At 43.6% G+C, this 22,201-nt stretch overlaps 1 protein-coding gene across 1 annotated transcript in view; it reads left to right on the plus strand.

Moving 5' to 3' along the window:
* The window catches only part of SLC1A1 (solute carrier family 1 member 1), a 62,653-nt gene extending 43,160 nt beyond the window's left edge, over positions 1-19,493 (plus strand). The window contains exons 5-12 of the mRNA XM_027105793.1: positions 1,149-1,191; positions 2,615-2,713; positions 5,353-5,537; positions 6,659-6,766; positions 8,629-8,751; positions 9,140-9,334; positions 14,989-15,123; positions 17,245-19,493. Coding sequence (XP_026961594.1) covers positions 1,149-1,191; positions 2,615-2,713; positions 5,353-5,537; positions 6,659-6,766; positions 8,629-8,751; positions 9,140-9,334; positions 14,989-15,123; positions 17,245-17,491 — 1,135 coding nt within the window. The 3' untranslated portion in view covers positions 17,492-19,493. The remainder of the gene's footprint in view (positions 1-1,148; positions 1,192-2,614; positions 2,714-5,352; positions 5,538-6,658; positions 6,767-8,628; positions 8,752-9,139; positions 9,335-14,988; positions 15,124-17,244) is intronic.
* Positions 19,494-22,201: the final 2,708 nt, after the last annotated feature.

The raw sequence follows: 22,201 nt of genomic DNA on the forward strand, positions 1-22,201 counted from the left end.
GTGTCAGTTGATTTTTCATATTCCTGTTGCCTAGGCTGCCTTTATAAACGCATCATCTGCAATTTCCAGATTCAGTTTCCATGAAGTGGAGAAACAAAACCCTTAGAAATAGCAAAGAAAGCTGAGTGCCGAGTTCTTCCGGTTGTTTTTTATTTCAATTGTCTTTCCTTACCTAATGCAACCACAGAAGTTTTACTCACTTGCCTCGATTGAGTTTCCAGGCATTCCAGCTTAGTTTTTTTTTTTTTGCAGCACGTGGGCCTCTCACTGCTGTGGCCTCTCCCATTGGCGGAGCACAGACTCTGGACGCACAGGCCCAGCGGCCATGGCTCACAGGCCTAGCCGCTCCGCGGCATGTGGGATCCTCCCAGACCGGGGCACGAACCCGTGTCCCCTTCATCGGCAGGCGGACTCTCAACCACTGCGCCACCAGGGAAGCCCCCAGCTTAGTTTTTACGGAAACTGCTCCTTCCTTTTCACACTTATAATGCATTGATTTACATAATTTTTAATTCAATAATGATTATTTGCAACTGGCATAAAGAATTTGGGAACAAGTGCAGTGGACTCTCATTATCAATGAAAACAGAAATGTGGAAAATATTAAAGAAGTCTCTTAACTGTGCATGTCTACCTGCCAGTGTGAATTTCACCAAGGACAGCAGGCATGTCAGCTACTCGGTGAATCAGTTAAGCATGACAGGTGGTTAGGAGAGCTTTCTATCTATCCCTGGTTGAAGCTCAGCAGGGAAAAATAAGTCTTAATACAAGGAAGTATTATGTAAAGGAGAGGCCAGAAGAGAAACCAGAGTACTAATTCTATCGCATAATCATTTCCATCAAAGTATTGGGTATGACAAAAAAACCCCAAAAAAACAAAACAAAACACTTTTGCCTTGGGCTTCCCTGGTGGTGCAGTGGTTGAGAGTCCGCCTGCTGATGCAGGGGACACGGGTTCGTGCCCCGGTCCGGGAAGGTCCCACATGCTGCAGAGCGGCTGGGCCCGTGAGCCATGGCCGCTGAGCCTACGCGTCCGGAGCCTGTGCTCCGCAACGGGAGAGGCCACAACAGTGAGAGGCCAGCGTACCGCAAAAACGAAACAAAACACTTTTGCCTTAATGTAATACTGCTTGTCCTATCTCCAACAGGAATATGTTCCCTGAGAACCTCGTCCAAGCCTGTTTTCAGCAGGTAAGAATAATGACTTTTGCCCTCAAGTTGCTCCCCTCTTCCCTCTTGCCAATTAAGATTTTTTTCCTGCTATGACCCAAGAAATGGAATTAGCCCGTCAAAAATGACAGGAAATGCACCTGTGAATGGAGGAATATCAGGTAACCTATTTCGTAACCCTAGTATTTCCAGGCACAGTGACATGCCTGTTGTAGCTCCTCCGTTTTCCCTTAGGCTTTTTTTTCTTTCTTCCAAAAGGGCTCAACTGGAGCAAGTCAGGAACCTGTCAAATAATGAGTGTTTTAAAATGTGGCTTCTAGTACCTATTTTTGGAGAACCACATTATATTTGTGAAGAAACTTAGACTATCTACAGATATAATGCAGTTAGAAAAGTAGCCCTCCACCGCTTCTTTCCTTTCCTTCCCATGGTGGGAAATCAGTATCTGACCCACATGGGTGGTTAGTGTTCCTGGCATTTGGTCTTTTCTTTCATCTTTACATGCCCATTGCTGGCACTCTACAGAGCAATATAACAAAGCCAAGATTTTTTTCCTTTAGGAAGTTTAACAATCTCTTCACTCCATTTCCTTTAAGGCTTTTTCTCTTGTTTATCTATGCACTTTAAGACAGCTGAGTCTATCACAAGCTGCTGAATTCATTTACATAATTACAGGAACACAGACCTCTGTGTAGACCAATAAAAATGGCAATTACATTGCTCCCTGCCGACCTCCAAGAGGTACAGAACCACCTCTATTTAGGGGGTGCCTTTGCAATTCAGCCACAGTGGTCATTTGTAAGGTTCCTGGTGTTGGCAGAGCCTCGTAGGAGTGACATTTATGCCTGGCGTGATGATATACTAGCTCTTTCTTAAACATCTCTGCTGAAGTCCAGCAGAATCAAACAGGGCTGAAGAAATTCAACAGAAATCTCACTCACGTAATAGCCCTAAAGGGACTATTGACTTTGGAACAACCATATAGTTCTTGATGTTTGTTAAAGTCATGGTGACTACATTTATCCAAATGATGAGGTTTTGTTTTTCCAGATTAAAAATAATAAATGAATAAATAAATAAACAGAAACAAAAATGATTCATAGGATTCCTATAGAGTCTGTCTGGTAAAGCAACTACAAATAAAACCCATGCTTTCTTTCACATTATTGCTCCATTAACTGGTCCCTTATTACAGAAGTTAGAGAGCATTTTGACACCATTGAATGGTGGCTGTGGAGGTCAGGAGGTTGGATTTCTCAATTCCATTTTTGCTTCCAAAGCCTCATGGGAGGTACCGTCCAAACCTGAAGCCAACAGAGGCCTCGGAGGTGGAACCTTTCAGTGACACTTGTCTGGTCAAAGTAATACTCCTTTAGCCTCAGAAGCTTAAAAAAAAAAATCTTTTTGTTTGTTTCTTTGACCTTTTTTCCCCTCCAACGTGCAGTACAAAACCACACGTGAAGAAGTGAGACGTCCCGATGAGCCAGGGACAAACAGGACGGAGGTGTCTGTCACAGCCATCATGACAACTGCTATTTCCAAGGTACCATTTCCATCCTGTTGTTTGCTCCCTTCCCTGGTAGGCAGGGGCCGAGCCATGAGTGAGCAGGAGATGGAAATAAGTAGATCCTCATTGTTCGCAGATCCCGCGTTTGTGAATTCACCTACTCACATTCACAGACACACAAAGAGTGGTGAAAGTTTTAAGTTGCCCAATGCACATGTTCCCCGCTGAGGCTGAACAAGGCTACGCTCAGCCTTCTTGGTTCAGCTCTTACACGGTAAATAAGTGTCCTTTTTGCGGTGTGTTTATGCCACATTTTTCACATTTTTGTACTCTGTCTTGGTGATTTCGCCGTTTGAAATGTCCCCCAAGCATCATGCTGCAGTGCTGTCTAGTTAGTTTTCCCAAAGGCAGGCAGGCTGATATGCCATATGGGAAAATACATGTGTTAGGTAAGTTTAATTCAGACATGAGTTAAAGTGTGTTGGCTGTGAGTTCAATGTTAACAACTAAATAATATATATTAAATAAGGTGTCTTTGAACTGAAACACAGAGAAAACAAGGTTTTATGTTGATTATTTGGCAAAAATGTTGTGACTGTTGATTCCCAGAAACCTAATCCTATATTTCCCCTAGGAACATTGATTCAATATTCACTAATTCAGTGTTCGCAGCCACTTTATAGAGTGTAACTTCTGAGAATAATGAGAAGCAACTGAACCACGCAGAGAAAAGAATGAGCCCTCTCACTTCTGTATCTCTGCCACCCAGACTTGAGTTGGGCACCTCTGGGAACTATGTTAGATTTGCAAGACTACTTAAACTGTAGGCCTACAGTTCCTTATCTGAAACTCTTTGCCCATATTTGATACTGAGTTCAGAGCTTTTCACTTTAGAAGGTCCAGGTGGTGTATGTACTATATGTTATACAACATCCTTAAGTGGAATTGACAATAACATTCTAGAATCAAGCACATCAGTATTTCTGCAACTAACTTGTGAATGTTCTACCAAGTAAGAAAAATAGGCTATATGTAGCCTCATCTCAGTTCGGGATAGGTTTTGCCACCAAGAGTTTGCCATAAATTTATCAATGAAATCAACAGGCTTTGAGAACTTTGGGGATTTCAGCATTGGAGATTAGATCGTGTGGGCCTAAAGTAGTATATCTGTAGCCCTGTAGATCGCTCCTGAAGGTACTGTGCCTTCACACAGAAAGGAAAGATTTAAGGAGAAAAGAAATACTCAGTAGACTTAAGAGTTCAGGTTAAGTAGGCCACAGTTAGCTCCCTCTTTCTTCCTACAGAAAGCCCTCCATGACCTAGCTCCTCCCTGGTTTCCCAGCTTATTTCTTGGTGAGCCCAATCTATTCTATCCAGATCCACCTCCTCAATTAGTTTCTATTCCTGCTTTTTGATATGGTTCCATAAAGATTTTCTGAGCACCCTCCATGAGCCAAGCCCTGCTGGGCATTGGGATTACAGTAGAGAAAAGACAGATGTGACATATGCCCTCATGTGAAGAGTGATGAATATTAAAACAGGGAAGAATAGGGTACTCTGGGGCATTCAGCAGGGAGGTTTAAATTAGTGTGGGGTCCATCAAGGATGAGTAGGAATTATTCAAGCAGGGTACAGGGACCTGGTGCGTGATGACTTCTGCCTTCCTTACATTTTTCTGGACTGTGCTTTCATCTCCTGGCTGCCTACTGCTCAGGCCTAGCTTTCCCTAACCTCACAGCCCTCATTCATGTCCCCAGTCTCCATATGATGTCTGTAACTCATAGCTTGGCTGTGCAGCTAATTACACACCACCTTGCTATCATTGGCTCCTGTTTCTCACAGTTAGTCTTGTCTGTCCAGCTGCATTTTAAGACTTTATGCTGTAGCCAATGCAGTTAGCACACTAACTGCTCAATAAATATGTTTGATCATGTCAGATCATAAGTAAGAAATAATCGGTACCCCAGTGGCTCGTCCACGTAATTCTTTGTAAACCTGGTTTGCACCACTCAGAATACGTTATCTCCCTGTGAAATCTCTCAGTAAATCTCAGCTGCACAACGCAGATTGAGTTATCTCTCGGTATATCTCATGCTCTTCTTACCCAGCATAAAACAAAGACATGGTTCACAGTAGTATATGTCTGGTTAATTTTTATGTCTCTAAAATCCTATTGGTCATCCAGGATTAGAGGCAGAAAAGAATATTCCTGTGTTCATTATCAGGATAAAACAGATAGTAAAGTGTCCTAAAAATGTCCACACTGGTAAATATTTTGAGCTTCCTGCATTATTAATCTGTATCTTTTTTATGCGGACTCCAAATGTAACTAGTAGTTAAAATAACCCTGAAAAGTGCCTTGATTCTAAAGTTCTTATTAAAAATTTAAAACACCCCAGAATAAGAAATCTTCAAAAGAAATATTCAAATACGATTTGTTGAAAGAAGGGAAAAAAGACACACTTTAAACTTCAGTGGCAGAGGGTGGGGGGCAGTAAAATTTGACCCACGCGTAGGTGTTTGTGTTTTTAATTATGTTTCCCAGAGTTGTTGATCCAGAGTTCTTGCTAGAGCCACTGGTTTGTTTGGCTGTCATATCTTTCTGTTTCAGGGTCTATGCATTCTAACAAGATTGTACTCATGCATCAATGTATTTTCTTGGTTTTGATCCACAGAACAGAACAAAGGAATACAAAGTCATAGGCATGTATTCAGACGGCATAAATGTCCTGGGCTTGATTGTCTTTTGCCTCGTCTTTGGAATTGTCATTGGAAAAATGGGAGAAAGGGGACAGATTCTGGTGGATTTCTTCAATGCTCTGAGTGATGCAACCATGAAAATCGTTCAAATCATTATGTGGTGAGCACATGCCGGTTAATGCCATCTTGCTTCCCCTGACCCTTCAAAATTAGCCTGAAGAGATTTATGTTTCTCAGTTGACCTCACCTTAGAAGAGGGTATCCAGACACTGGAGTATTAAATAATTCCATGTATTACTTAGGACTTAGGTCACTAACAAAAGTCTAGATGTCAGCTATTGTCTTTTCTACCAAAGTCCTTGATCATCTTGCAACCACGCAACATTTATGTAAGAAATAACTCTTAAAGGAGTGATTTGAAAGAGTTTCCTGCACATCAGAACACAAGGTGCTTTCCTTCCCAGGCCCCAGGCAGAAGGGATATTCAGAATATTTACAGTTGGTACGACATGGGCCCTAACGCATCCAAATAAAAGCTGCCATTGGTGAGCATAGCAGTGGCACCACCTGAGTATCTGCCCTGTCCCTAGAGATGCCAAAAAGTCCACCTTTCCTAGGAGACCTCTGCCCCGCTTATCTCATAGCAAGTTGGTTCAAAGTATAGACATTGACAGTGACATTTCAGTCACTTAATCCTGCTGAACCTCAGCTTCATCATATGTAAAAAAGGATAATAACGTCTGCCGCTAGAGCTGGGAGAAGTACATTAAGTGAAATGGTGCATGTAAAATTCTTAACCCAACACAAAGCACGTAATGACAGCTCCACAAACAGAGCTATTATGACGAGTTGCACGACTAGTTCTACTGCTCTGTTGCTGATACCACTACCTGGGAAACAAGACAACCATGTCCAGAAAGAGCCTAGTGGCCATATTTGGACGGTCAAGCTAAGGAGAGATCTGCAGATGTGACAGTAGGCAGGGTGTTTGTGTACCAGAAGCAAGGCATGGGGTATGTACCAATTTAGCCACACCTTCTAACCAAGTGCACCCCTTACAGTAGCTTAGGTGGGTAGAAGTTAAGGTGCACAGGGGTGCTGAAACCTGGTGCCAATGTGGTCCAGCAGGGCTGAAAATGAGACCTTAGCTTCACTGTGGACTCCCAGCTGAGGGCACGTGCCAAGCCCAGGTGCATGCCCTGGCTTGTTTCTTCCCCAGCATTCCCACCCTGAGAAAATACTTGATGACAGAAGTGAGTCTTTCTTATGTTTACTTTCTAGCTACATGCCGGTTGGTATTTTGTTCCTGATTGCCGGGAAGATCATAGAAGTCGAAGACTGGGAAATATTCCGCAAGCTGGGCCTTTACATGGCCACCGTCCTGAGTGGGTATGTCAGACTCGAGGGAAGAAACAGAAACATCATTTGAGCCAGTGGATTTCTGCTGAGAGCCTGGGTTTCAGTTGGTTAAAATTGGCTTCTCTCCCACGTGCAGGGAAAGATGGGGTTCAGAGATAAGAGAGCAGCAGGGAGGAGGGCTGCCCTTTAACGGCTGAACTGGAGGTGGATCACACTGTGCTAATTTCCAGATCTTGGCAGAACAGCCTGGACCATGCTTTGTCACTGCCTTTATTAGTTGTCTTAAAACAAGAGAAAACCCCACTGGTGGCTTCTCTTGGTCTGCTCCTGGCCTTAACTTCTTCAAGGATGTAAACCAACCAAACCAATAAGAACAGGCCCCACGTACCCCGAGTCTGAAAGAAATTAAGCAGGGCCTAAATTAAGTCAGACTGGAGCAAGTAGGAGTGGGATGGCTGGTTGGTTCCACTCCTGTTGGTGGTGCTGGTAGGCACAGTCACAGCCTGCATCATTGGAGAGGGTGCTAGGAGAACCTTTAGATTGGTAAGAACTGTGCAAAGCAGGAGGGCAGTAGGAGACAGGTTGTGTGCATATTCATTGTAGCCCACTTATTGGTTCTTGAGGGGAGATGTGGTGGGATAGGTTATGAGTGGTGTGCCCAGATATCTAGCCGGGGGCAGGATACGTCACATGTGCTAAGAAATGTGGACCAAGGGAATGACTAAACATCATCAACTTGACTCCCATAGGTCCTTGCCCCCAAACACCCAACTGGAGCAATCAGCTCACCTATTGGAACTCAGATGCACTGGGGACTTTCCACTGCACAGCATTTGGTTCTTAATCTGTGTGTACCAAAAGCATAGCCCTGCTGGTCAATGGAGAAGCAAGCCAGAATCAAATCCCAGGGCCCCAGTAGTAATGGCGGTGGGACCATCCACCTTACTGGAGGCCAGGGGCTGTGTCCGGGTCATGGTGTGGCTGAGGTTTATTATGCTGAGCTGTTTCATAATGGGGTTCTGCTGGTTTCTGCTCTATTGACCTATCTAGGTTTCTAACAGAAAACGAAGTCATAAACGAAGAAATTAAGTTTCTCATAATTCTAAGCCACAGGCTTTCTGTCTATAAGATCCTCTTTCCTGACCTCCAGGATCTGTATTTTCCATGACCATTTATTATTATTTCAGCTTCACATAACTGATCTGTAAACTCTAAGCTCCCACTTACATGGCATCTGCTAAATCAGTCTCATTTCTTAAGCCCCCTGGCAAGGAATAGTTTGGAAGGTAGGAATGACAAAGAAAAGAGGGTCAGTCCTGAAGTATGACTGTGGAAAAGCAGGGATTACTTCCTCCTTATTGCACCCTGATTCTCCTCTTAGGTGGTGGGTGCCATCCAGCCAGACAGTGGCATGGCCCAGGCTGAGTGCTGTGAATAAGGGCTATAATACTATTGGCCACAGAGTCACCAAGGAGGGAAAGGTCAGCTTGACCTGGGAAGGTGAAGGAAGGCTTCCCAGAGGAGGGGCAAGTTTTGCTGAGTCTTAGAGGAGGAATAAGAATTCAACAGCAGAAGGAAGTGAAAGCACGTTAGCACGTATAGCAGGAAGCGTAGGTACAGGGCTCAGCAGCATGGCACAACTTGTTCTGTGAGCTCCTAAACATGGGCTCAGCTACTGGCTTAGCCATTAACTTTGACAAGATATTTGATTTGCTGAGTCTCTTCTTCCTCATATGTGCACTGGAGACATATATTCCTGTCCTCTTTTTCATATTCTCATTGGGTCATTATGAAAGTTGAATGATATATCATGAGTAAAACTGCTGTTTGAAAAAAAGAAGTAGTATGAAAAGATGATATCATCTATGAACCTGTTTCTCTCCTGTTTACAGGCTTGCAATCCACTCCATTGTAATTCTCCCACTGCTATATTTTCTAATTGTACGAAAGAACCCTTTCCGATTCGCCATGGGAATGGCCCAGGCTCTTCTGACAGCTGTCATGATCTCCTCCAGGTAAATAGAAGAGGGGTGTCTGGAAGAAGTCTGTGAACCAAGCCTTAGCAACTCTCACCTCACCTGATGAAGCACTGGCTGCAGCTGGTGGGTTTTGTAGCTGCCTTTAATTTGAGAAATGACGTCCATAGTCTCTGCCCATGTCCTTAAACATATTCCCTCACCTACTGGATATTTCCTGCCCTCTTGGCAGAGCCTGCAGCCCGGAAGGGGTTAGAGTGTAGCTGGGGGCAGTGGCAAGCACAGCGCCTTCTGATTCCTGGACCTGCCAAAAGTGCCATCATGCTTTGAGATCTCGGTTTAGTTTTTGGAACAGAGGTATCTCTTCAGGCAGGGATCGAGGACCAGCATTCCTAGACCATCAGTTCCTTTCTCTTTTATCACACAGTTCAGCAACACTGCCAGTCACTTTCCGCTGTGCTGAAGAGAAGAACCGGGTGGACAAGAGGATCACTAGATTTGTGTTACCCGTTGGTGCTACAATCAACATGGATGGGACTGCACTCTATGAAGCAGTGGCAGCTGTGTTTATTGCACAGTTAAATGACTTGGACTTGAGCATTGGGCAGATTGTCACTATCAGGTGGGGCATGAAGTCACACTCCTTTTCATTTCTGTTACTGGAATTGCCTCAAGTGAAAATCATCTGTGAAGGGAGATCAAGGATGGTCCAGTGATAGGTTGATTTTCTTGGTCTACAAAGTCCCTTCCCAAGATTAAGCACAACTGTATTACAAGTAGTGGGATCGTGGTACATAAAACTGCTTCAGGTCTGGATAGCCAAAGGCATCCCTGTGTTCTCAGTCCAGTGCACCCACTAGGTGCTAGGCACAGAGTAGGTACCAAGGACTCAAGGTGGAATAAGGACCAGTCCCTGTTTTCAAGGGGTTCCTGGTAGAAAGGTAAGGTATGAAGATATCTAAATAAGTGCTGAGTGGTATGGTAAAGGCTATAATAGAGGTCTGAGTTGAGGGGGCACAAAGGGAACTGAAGAAGAAAGGGTTGGCTCTACCTGGGAAGGCGAGGAAAGGCTTCCTGGAAGAAGGGAACGTTTAGCTAAGTCTTAGAAGAGGAATAAGAATTTAGTAGTAGAAGGAAGGAAGCTAAAAGCATTTTGGAAAAAGGAATAACATTAACAGGGGTCTTGATGTAACTATGGCCTAGTTACAGAGTACAGATTATTTGGTATGGTTGACATAAAGAGTACAATGTGAAGGCAGGGATCATATCCTGAAGGGCTTTGTGTGAGGAGCTCATGGAAGGGTCTTAGACAGTCTTTCATATTATGGACAGATTTGCATTTTAGAGAGGTAACTGGTAATATGGTGGATGGCCCCAGTGGGGGCAGGAACCATAAGCTAGAAGACCAGTTAGAAGACTATTGCAAGTAAGGTATGAAAAGGCCTACATTAAGGTACTGACACGGGGGATGGAGAAGAGCTAATGAATTCAAGAGGCATTTACTGGATTCAGAGTGAGGGACAGAGGAAGGCTAAGATGACCCCCAGGATTGGTGGATGGTTCTGGATTGATGGATGGTGCTTACCAGAACAGGGACTAGTATAAGAGAAGCAAGTATAGGTGGGAAGGTAAAGAGATTACACTTTTTGACACATTGAATTTGAAATGCCTTTAAGACATGCAGGTGGAAATATGCGGTGAGAAATGTGGTCACAACTGCAGATACAGAAGTCAGAGTCATCAGCTTGATGGTGCTCATCAAGCATGTGGGTCGTGAGTCAGTTATGTATGTTTGACCATGATTGGCTGTGACCTTGACCAAGTTACTCGAATTCTCTAAGCTTCTGTTTCTCACTTGTAAAATGAGGATAATAATAGTACCTACATTTTATGCTAGTGATAATTAAGTCAGATGATGCATATAAAATGCTTAGAACAGTGCCTACATCCTGAGCACTCAGTAAATGTTGGGAATGGATGACATTACGTAGGGAGAGTTTGTAGAGAAGAGAAAAAGACGAAGGACTGAGCCCTAGAAAAGCCTAATATTAGAGGCAGGCAGAAAGGGGAAAACCCAACAGGAGAATGAGGAGGAATAGAAAGGTAGTAAGAGAGCCATGAAACCATGGTGTCATGGAAACCCAGAGAAGAGAGATTTTCAAGGATGAAATGGTCAACGAGTAAAATCTTGCACAGAATTGTAGTCAAATGAAGACTGAAATTGTCTGCTCAAGTAGATGGTGAAAATGTCATTAGCGAATTTTTTTAAAATTTATTTATTTATTTTTGGCTGCGTTGGGTCTTCGTTGCTGCACGCAGGCTTTCTCTAGTTGCGGCGAGTGGAGGCTACTCTTCGTTGTGGTGCACGGGCTTCTCATTGCAGTGGCTTCTCTTGTTGCGGAGCACAGGCTCTAGGTGTGTGGGCTTCAGTAGTTGTGGCGCGCGGGCTCAGTAGTTGTGGTGCACAGGCTTAGTTGCTCCACGGAATGTGGGATCTTCCTGGACCAGGGCTCGAACCCATGTCCCCTGCATTGGCAGGCGGATTCTTAACCATTGCGCCACCAGGGAAGTCCTCATTAGTGAGTTTTGCCAGAGATGTTTCTCTGGAATAGCACTGTTCAATATCGTAGCCATTAGCCACACACACAAATTGGACAAAGCAGACAGCGAAGGTTCTGTCATTGTAGAAATAGATGCCATCATAGTGGAAAACTCTACTGGACAGTGCTGCTTTGAAGTAGTGGGTTGGGATTAGAGTTAATCCTGAGACTTCAGTTTAGAGTAGAAGTTTAAGACTAAACCTGGTCCCTAGGCCTACACACAGTTGAATCCGAACCTTTCAGAGCTAATTCACTCTTGCATCCTCAGCACTTGACATAGGCATAAATCCCAGGCATAAAGTAAGTTCTTGCAGCATTCTAATGCAATAAATTTTTAAATCTTCCCAACCCTAAATCATAAAGTATGTACTGCAGTTTGCTTGAAATTAACTGAAGACAAGTACAAACTAGACCATTTGGCACATCAGCCAGGAAGCTATACCAGTGCCTCGTGATCTGTAAAATGTATTAGTGGCTATGGAAGCTAGACCCCAAGGAGCATGGGTAAAATTCTGTAATTTGAGTAGCAGCAAGTATGTTAAAAGTGAAACCCTGAATCATGCCTGAGAAAGTTCCACAACCACTGTGGTTCCAGCAGTTGTTACTTTTACAAGTAACAAGTGCCTTTTCCCACCTCCCTCACCACAGCCTGTGGAACCCAGTCTGTGCTTAACTTATTTCCAAGGAGTGGTTGTATGAGGTACCAGTTCTTTTGGGTATTTGCCATTTGGGGGATGAATTCCCTTCCTCTGCCTCAGTCATAAGTTTCCTAGATGTTTCTAACCCTTTTTTTTTTTTTTTTTAACCTCACTGCTAGAGAAATAAACTTTGGGCCTAGAGACTAAATAATCAATTCACATGAAAAACCTCTCTCCCTGCTCTGGTGTATTCTTTTTTCTTTTTTTTAATTTATTTATTTTATTTATTTTGGCTGCATTGGGTCTTCGTTGCCACACGTGGGCTTTCTCTAGTTGCGGCGAGCGGGGGCTACTCTTCGTTGTGCTGCACAGGCTTCTCATTGCGGTGGCTTCTTTTGTTTCAGAGCATGGGCTCCAGAATGCAGGCTCAGTAGTTGTGGCACAGAGGCTTAGTTGCTCCGTGGCATGTGGGATCTTCCTGGACCAGGGCTCAAACCCGTGTCCCCCGCATTGGCAGGTGGATTCTTAACCACTGTGCCACCAAGGAAGCCCCTCTGGTGTATTCTTAAATCATACTTGCTGATAACTACTGGCCCAGAGCAAGTAACAACAACTGTGAGGCCCAGAGTAATCATTGACTTAAAAAATCCTCTGGCTCTACCTGGGAGAGAATCAAGTAATAAGCGGTTTTTTTTTTTTCAATTTTACAAGTTACAGTTGTGGCTCATGTGGTTGATGGTTACAGAGATTTTTGGATCCATAGTTTATCTCTTTCTGTGGTCCTTTTGGACTGGACATCAAAGAAACCATCCACCTAAAACATTCCCTTTTGTGGTTTTATCAAAATATTCACTTATCAAAGGTTACAACTGATTGAAAATGGGATAAAGTTTCTTATAACAAAAGATAATTATGGGATTTGGGGCCTAGAAAGAGCGTAGAGGGAAAAAGTAGCAGCAGTAGTAACAGTAGATGTTTTTATGATAATTTTAATAGTAATACTAGCAGCAGTAGTAGTTGTAACAGCTGCTGACGTAGCAAAATGGCATCAGTTTTAAGCATCTACTACATCCAGGTGCTATACTTGATGCCTTACATATAATACCTCATCTAATCTTAACAGCAGCCCTGCAAAGCAGACATATTCTCCCCATCTTACAGGCAAGAAATTGAGACTCAGAGAAGTAACTTGCCTAAGGACACACCGTTAGTAAAACGGCAGAGCTGGATCTGTCTGCCTCTAAAACCTGTGCTCACTCTAGCTCACGACTCAGTCCCCAACCTGTATGGAGAGCTGAGTTTTAAATGGCCTGACCTAAAACTAGATCTCAGTGCTAGGAAAGAACTTTCTACCAATGATTATTGTGTTTTCTTCTGTGAAACCCTCTTAAGTCAAAGTGGGGTATGTTCAAGAAGAAGAAGTAGGTTTTTTATATTTTTACCCCCATCTGAAGATTTATAGTTCCAAGTTTCAGACCTAAGCCAGGCAAATGGCTGAAGTTTAATCAGCAAGGTCAAGGCTCAAGGGCAGAGTTTTCTTTGACTAAATGGATTTTGAGTTTCAAGCCCAGCCTCAATCCATAGGGACATGGTTAACTGTGATGTGTTGGGTCTTCCAAGAGGGATCAGTGGGTATGGACACAAATCACTTCTGACAAAGAAAACCCACTGATGCATTCACTTTAAATGTTTTCGACCACTGACATAAACTTAGGTTTTCCAAAGACTACTTAAGTCAGAACAGATCTAAAGGATTATGCAAGCCTGAAACTTTTAGAGGAATTGGGACAGCCCCAGAAATCTCTAATTAACTGTAAGTTGGTGGTCACAGCCACTGAAGGAAACCACACTTGTCAAAGAACTCTGGCCTGTGTTTGAGCGTGCCCTCAGAGACCACCTGTGACACATCACTAGGCAGATGAATGAACAGTAGAATCAGCTTGGTGAGAACTCTGAGGCTTTTTTAGCCCACAGAGTATAGATTTGTAGATCGAATCAGGGATTCTTCTAGTTTAAATTGACAGTGTCTCCATCTTCAGCTTTAAATCCAATGGCATCCTTGGCCCAAGGATGAGAAGGTGTATCCAGAAAATATAGGGGTCCCCTCAAGCTCATTCAAATCCAGGGACATTTCAGGGCAGGGCAAACCCTTGTTTTCTCCAAAATGACCAGATTTAAATCAGGAAGATGTTGCTGATGAAAAACTGCACATTCCAAAGAGAAAAATCCCTATTGCCACATTTGATCTGCGCAAGAGGGATCTTTTTAAATACAAGGTAACGAAGTTCATTTGGCTGCCTCTCCTGGATTCCAGATCTTTCTTCCTTTTGCACAAAGTGCATCCACTAGCAAAAAGGAGCAGTCGGGAATAAACACTTGCACCTTGGACAGGAGTCACAGCTATTTCTCAACTCAGTGCCCTAAAGGGCAGCTCCCAGAGAGGTCAAGAGACTTGTGATGTAAAAGAAAGTACATTGAAACCTGTTTGGCCAGTGCCTCATTCCTTTGCCTTCACCTGGAATACCCTTGCCCATCCACCCCCATCCCTACCCCTTCACCATCCTTCAAGGCAGTGTAAATTCCTGGCACACATTAGATGCTCAATAAATGATTGCCTGGGTGAATAGATGGAGGAAGGGAGGAAGAAAGCAGGTGGAGAGGTACTTGGCACTTGTTTAGGATGGATGGCTACATGGATGGGTGGATAAAGCCCTCCATTAACACCTCGATTGGTAAACTCTTGCCTTCCTGGTAAGTGTCTCTCTAGCTCATTTTTTGTGTGCCACTCACGCAGTTCCTCTCCACTTCCTCATGTTAGAATGACTTGCCATATCTCCCCCCGGAAAAAGATCATGCTCTTCTCAGTCTTCCACAGCTGTCTAATGAGGCAGAGCTTGTGCCCAGCAGAGAACAGATTCTGACTGGCCAGTCTAGGGACAGAGCAGTAACAGCCAACAGGACTAACCATTTTGGACCAGGGCCCTTGAAGGGAGAAATGGGTGTCTGACTCCTTTTGTGTTGGTGTGTTTTGTCTACAGTGTCACGGCCACAGCTGCCAGCATCGGAGCTGCCGGTGTGCCCCAGGCCGGCCTGGTGACCATGGTGATCGTGCTGAGTGCCGTGGGCCTGCCCGCTGAGGATGTCACCCTCATCATCGCTGTCGACTGGCTCCTGTGAGTTGGGATAAACACACTGCCTCTGGCGGATGGGAAGGCAGGCTTCCTAGCCATGCATAATCTAGCCATGCAGTCTGTCATCATTCTCCCCTCAGATTGCCTAATGAGCCATCTGTTGCTGCTTTAATTTCCCTCTGACCAGGCCGTCTGATAACATGCTTAAAAACTAACTCCTCATAACTGCAAGCAGTGATTTTATAAAGCTTGTGATCTCCGTTAACTCATTATACCTGGTAATGCTCAAGGTTAGGAGCTGGGTGTGGGATGAGATAAACATAAAATAATAAGGTGAAGAAGCTGGGCAAGGCCCCAGACATTCCAAACCCAATAGGCCACCCTAGCCTATCCCAGCATCATAGGTTCAGAACCACCTGGTTCAACGTCAGCCTACCTTCCCAAGATCGTCAGCACCATCAGGGCAGTAGCACAAGCAAAGGCTTTGGGATAAGACTAATTTGGATTTGAATCCTGATTCAGTGTCTTACTGGCTCTTTGACCTTGAGCAAGTTCCTTAACCTCTCTGGGGGCCAGCTGCATTACCTATGAGATGGGAAAGATTCTGTCTAGTTCATGGGGTTGGTATAAGGACTGAGTGAGCTAAAATGAGAGGAGTGTCCAGAACAGTGTCTGGCTGGCAGTATGTATTCAATTAACAGCAAGTTTAATTGTTATGATTAGAATGAGTTGGACCATTCAGGCCTGAACCAACAATTCATTCTCTCTCTCTCTAACAACAGACACACACATGCACACACCTACCTAAGGAACACAGCAGAACATCTGGGTAAGAACATGCCTTTTGTGACCCCCCCAAGGTTAAAGTTAGAATGAGCCTGGTTCCTGGCTTTAACCTTGATACCCACTCTGTGCAGTGGTCTTCCAGCATCTGGGTGTGGCTCTGTCCCCTGGCCATCAGGGGATAGTTTGCTCCATATTGAGCCTTCACTCAGAACCAGCCAGCTTTACTGGGGAGTACAGTGCTATGTAGTTTGCAAGTAGCAGCTGAAATAGTAGAAAGGGAAGCAGAAACATTCCATGTGGCTTTGAAGATACCATTACATTCCAGAAGGCAGAAGCTTCTGCACTTGGGAAGCTGCTATGGGGCCCCCTCAGCAGCTAGCTGGTTCTTCAAGGCCCAACTGAGGTGGCACCTTTCTTGCCAAGATACCCTACCATTGAGGCAGGTGCTTCAATTTTTCTTTCTAGTGGTGATGGTGGATTTGCACTTCTCTCCTTTCCCTGGTTCTTCCTGAAACACAAGTGACCTTCACTTCCAAGACATCCAGAGAAGTCAAAGGCCTGACCTGATCCACGGACAAGAAGACACTAGCTGGTCCACACCAGGGTCTAGTTCAATCCATGTTCTAAATAGCAGGAGGGCACCCAGAATGGACGTGTGTAAGCACGTGCGTAAGCGTTTTCTGTCCTGCAGGTGTAGCTTTCACAGTATTCATGTACACATTTCCTAGCAACAGTGCTCCAGCATCCAGGATGCCTCCTTTACCTACTCGGCTTCCTGCCACCAGCCTCTCCTCTGGGCTGTCTGGGGGGTACCACTGGCTGAGAGTGCCACAAGGAGTGAGCTATTCCCAGGCTGGCTGGGGTTTTGACCCTATGCTCAGTGGTGTCCCTGTTGGCTTGCTCATGGAGTGACCTTGTGTGGGAAAGAAAGGAGCACACCGGGGACACACACACCACCCACAAAACATCCAAGTTCTCTCATCTTAGCCAAAAGAAGGCTCAGAAATGCCCATAAGAAAGAGGTTGGGTGAAAGACTAATGAATCCTGACCCTCCCTCAGCTCCCCCCAAATATCTGTGAAGACGGTGTTCACATTTCTTTGGGAGGAGAGGAGGGAATTTAGGGAGCTCAGTGCTGAATTCAGGAGATTCACTGTGACTGACGGGGACCCAGGGCAGCCTGTGTGCTCATTCTGTGCCTTTACAAACCACCTCTGGCCCAGGCCTGTGAAGTGGAGAGCCTCTGGTCAGCCAGCCCTGGGGACAGCACTTCGTGCTTTGCTTAATTTGTAATTGAATTCCTTGGGTCCTTTCCCATCTCCAACTTGAAGGAAAATGAAATCCGGGCCTTCTGTCTGACTTCCTCTGTCCTCCCCAGGGATCGGTTCAGGACCATGGTGAATGTCCTCGGCGATGCATTCGGGACTGGCATCGTGGAGAAGCTCTCTAAGAAGGAGCTGGAGCAGATGGATGTTTCATCTGAGGTCAACATCGTGAACCCCTTTGCCTTGGAATCCACGACACTCGACAGTGAAGACTTGGACACCAAGAAGTCCTATGTCAACGGAGGCTTTGCCGTCGACAAGTCCGACACCATCTCATTCACCCAGACCTCACAGTTCTAGGGCCATGGCTTTGGAAAACTGGGAGTGGTGAAGGACCTCTCCAGGAGAGTCATCTCTTAGCAAATTCAAACATTAAGTAAGGAAAAGAAAAACACTAACAGCCAACTGTACATTTGATTTGATATACAGACCTCTGGATTATTTTCTATATTTGGATTCACAGGTTTTGCTCTCCAAGTTCTGGGATTTGGGGGTGGGGTAAGATGAGAGAAAATTGATTGAAAGGAAAGCTGTATTATCTGGAATTTTTAAATCCTGTGGGAGACAGAGTTAGGAAGTATTTAAAGTAGTAACTCTTTTAATTAGGTAATATCAATAGATGTGAAAGAGAAACTGCTTTCTCATGCACAGACCAGTGTTTTGGTTTTTTTAAAAAAAAATTCTGTCATTACTCAGGCTTTATTGCCATGGATTTCCTTTGACCTCTCACATTTTTATAGATTATAATGCATCTAAACACCCCGCCCCCGCGCAAGTTAATGTGTCAAATTGTCCACTTTGAACTCATCTCAGGCCAATTTCAAAGAAACTACTCTGAAAGAAAACAGACCAGCATGGTTCTGCAGTAACAGTTTTAAGATGTATGTGAGGTCTGGGGAGAAGAGAGAAGGGTTCTTTTTTTCAATGTACTGTATTGGGACGCTGGTAACTATTAACCCAGTGTTCAGTATAGAGCTAGATATATATATATATATATATATATATATATATAAATATGTATATATTTATTATTTTCATATAGTTTGCCAGACAGAGATCACAATTGAACTGTCAACGTGAAATACAGAGCTCTCCTTGTACTTGAATAATAACTACAATTTCAATCCAGATCTGCTTTGGGGCTTAATCAGAACCCCTCTCTCATAAGCATAAGAATGAGAAATCATGTTGTTTGATCGTTTCACGTTTGTGTATCAGCCCCAAAGCAGAGATGTTATTCTGGTGATACTCTGAGGTGGCATGGCCCACTCATTTACAACTTCCAGATTCTACTTCTGGGAGGGAATCCATATCAGCTCTATATAAGACTATATACAAAGTTGTCACTCATATAAGGTTGGATGTGTTTTTATCCAACTGGATGTGTTTAATATAATAATTATATTATCCAACTATAATTCTTCCAAAGTCAATTATACCTGCTTAAAAAGACAGTACTTTGCCCTTTCCTACCCACCAGGCCCAAACAACAATGGCAAGCTACCAGCTAAGTTGTATTTTAATATGGGTTTGATGGACTGAACAAGCCACATTGGCCAGAAAAGCACTGTCCCTACCCTAGATTCTTGCAGAGTAAATCCCACAACATGAGACATTGGTATCAGTGGTTCAGGGAAATTCTCCCGTTGTATGAAACTTGTGTCCTCCTCCAGGGAAGTTTGTTCTAACTAACTAGTAGTCTAGTAATCTTGGCCCCTGCTCATTGAAATCCGTTGCCTGTCATTCTTCTGCTCATTTGTGAAGACAGCGTATTGAAGTCTGTGCTCGGCTCTCATCCTGTAAATAATGCTTACCATATACTTGTGTTTACACCGAGATCCAAAATAGTCCTGTTTCTGCAGTATTGCGTAGCCAATTTAAGCCTGTGCTTTTATATTTAAGAAACCAGAAACTGTGCCAAAGATCATGGAATAGTAAAACAAAATGCTCAGTATTGACCACCTGCACCTGAAATCTACAAGAGGATGATACCAAATGGTCATGTACACATAAATTATGGACCCATGATTCAATGTGAATTTTAACATGCAAATATTGTGTTGTTGTTTAGGAAGTAAATATAAATACAGTTGAATCAGTAATTTATCTTGGGCTGAATGGTTCTACCCCCTTGGCAGCCTGCTCTGATTTGAGGCACTGGAGTTGACAGAGCCATTCGTGAACTGCAGGTCATCCTTATTTTGGAGTGAGTTTGTAACCAGCCTCTTAACACACTGTGCTGTTAACTCATAAAAGAGAACAATGTTCCATTTCAGTCTCAATAAACATTTCCATCATTCTTTCTTCTCTGCCTTTTCCTTCCCTAATCTGTTCTTTTATCTCATGCACTCCGATGGGTGTGGGAAGGGAGAGACCTGGTCAGTTGATAGTCACACGTGAAACATCTCATTGCCCTAGTAATTCCAGAGACTGCAGGAGGCACAGGTTGTATCTTACACTCCTTAGCATATCTCGTCCCATACCCCCCAGGGCACATTACAATACTGAGCACGTAGTATTACTAAAAACAAACTGATATCTCATTGTAGTTTTGATTTGCATTTCTCTAATGATTAATGATGTTGAGCATTCTCTCATGTGTTTGTTGGCAATCTGTATATCTTCTTTGGAGAAATGTCTTTTTAGGTCTTCTGCCCATTTTTGGATTGGGTCGTTTGTTTTTTTCATATTGAGCTGCATGAGCTGCTTGTAAATTTTGGAGATTAATCCTTTGTCAGTTGCTTCGTTTACAAATATTTTCTCCCATTCTGAGGGTTGTCTTTTCGTCTTGTTTATGTTTTCCTTTGCTGTGCAAAAGCTTTTACGTTTCATTAGGTCCCATTTGTTTATTTTTGTTTTTATTTCCATTTCTCTAGGAGGTGGGTCAAAAAGGATCTTGTTGTGATTTATGTCATAGAGTGTTCTGCCTATGTTTTCCTCTAAGAGTTTGATGGTGTCTGGCCTTACATTTAGGTCTTTAATCCATTTTGAGTTTATTTTTGTGTATGGTGTTAGGGAGTGTTCTAATTTCATTCTTTTACATGTAGCTGTCCAGTTTTCCCAGTATCACTTATTAAAGAGGCTGTCTTTTCTCCACTGTATATTTCTGCCTTCTTTATCAAAGATAAGGTGACCATATGTGTGTGGGTTTATCTCTGGGCTTTCTGTCCTGTTCCATGATCTATATTTCTGTTTTTGTGCCAGTACCATACTGTCTTGATTATTGTAGCTTTGTAGTATAGTCTGAAGTCCAGGAGCCTGATTCCTCCAGCTCTGTTTTTTTTTTTCTCACACCAGTCAGAATGACCATCATCAAAAAATATACAAACAACAAAGGCTGGAGAGGGTGTGGAGAAAAGGGAACCCTCTTGCACTGTTGGTGGGAATGTAAATTGATACAGCCACTATGGAGAACATGGAGGTTCCTTAAAAAACTAAAAATAGAACTACCATATGACCCAGCAATCCCACTACTGGGCACATACCCTGAGAAAACCATAATTCAACAAGAGTCATGTACCAAAATGTTCAGTGCAGCTCTATTTACAACAGCCAGGACATGGAAGCAACCTAAGTGTCCATCGACAGATGAATGATAAAGAAGATGTGGCACATATATACAATGGAATATTACCCAGCCATAAAAAGAAACGAAATTGAGTTATTTGTAGTGAGGTGGATGGACCTGGAATCTGTCATACAGAGTGATGTAAGTCAGAAAGAGAAAAACAAATACCATATGCTAACACATATATACGGAATCTAAAAAAAAAAAAAAAGTCATGAAGAACCTAGGGGCAAGACGGGAATAAAGATGCAGACCTACTGGAGAATGGACTTGAGGAGGATACGGGGAGGGGGAAGGGTAAGCTGGGACAAAGTGAGAGAGTGGCATGGACATATATACACTACCAAATGTAAAATAGCTAGCTAGTGGGAAGCAGCCACATAGCACCGGGAGATCAGCTCGGTGCTTTGTGACCATCTAGAGGGGTGGGATAGGGAGGGTGGGAGGGAGGAAGCTGCAAGAGGGAAGAGATATGGAGACATATGTATAACTGACTCACTTTGTTATAAAGCAGAAACTAACACACTATTGTAAAGCAGTTATACTCCAATAAAGATGTTAAAAAAAAAAACAGTGATTGCAAGCAAGGCTACAGAACCAGTTCAGTTAATCGTCAGGGCTGGGACCATATGACTCAATGAACAAAGGATGTCATCATTCGCCATGTTGAACTCCCCTCATGCAAGGACAAACGAGCTTTCACAACAAGGAGTTCTCACCATGAATCCAGCACTTCCAGCAATGACACCTATTACAGTCTTTCCTAGAAGTCGTCCCACTAAAATAGGTGTGATATTTACCTCAGTTCAAGATATCAGTCTAAATAAGTGCCAGTTCCTGGAGGAAAAGGAACAGGGATGTTGATTTTGGGGTGGGGGAAGGGGGGGTGGTTTCCTAAAAATGCTGTTTACAAACATAATACTCCAATGACAGGAAATGAGAGCAGAAAGCATCTCTTGTTGGCCTAAGCAAGAAGTGGTTAACCTCGTCCCAACTCCTGTCAAGAGACCTTAGTTGCCCTGTCACTTTACTGAAGGACTCTGAATTCATTTTTTTCAAACCCTTGAGGTTGAATTATCCAGCATGCACCAGCCTCAGGGACAATCAAGTGACAACCAAGGGGTGGCAGAAAGTAGCAGAAAGGTCATGAGGTTTGGAGACAGGACAGACCAGGGTTTGGAAATTGGCTCGGACACTCAGCTTTTCTGAGCCTAAGTGTCCTCAGCAAAAAAAAAAAGGGGGGGATGGGGGGAGGGGAATGCTTTCCTCAATAATTAAATGAGATGAGCATAATAACAGCTAACACTTACTGAGTGCCTGTTTCGTGCCAGGCACTGATTTGAAGGGCTTTAAATGCATTAACTCATTTGCTTATGACAACAACATTATGAAATAGATGGTACCATTGACTCCATCTCACATAGACGGACACTGAGGCACAA

This window comes from Aethalodelphis obliquidens, unplaced genomic scaffold (genome assembly GCF_003676395.1).
Source record: "Aethalodelphis obliquidens isolate GAN/ISIS:26980383/991018 unplaced genomic scaffold, ASM367639v1 scaffold7, whole genome shotgun sequence".
Lineage (NCBI taxonomy): Eukaryota > Metazoa > Chordata > Mammalia > Artiodactyla > Delphinidae > Aethalodelphis > Aethalodelphis obliquidens.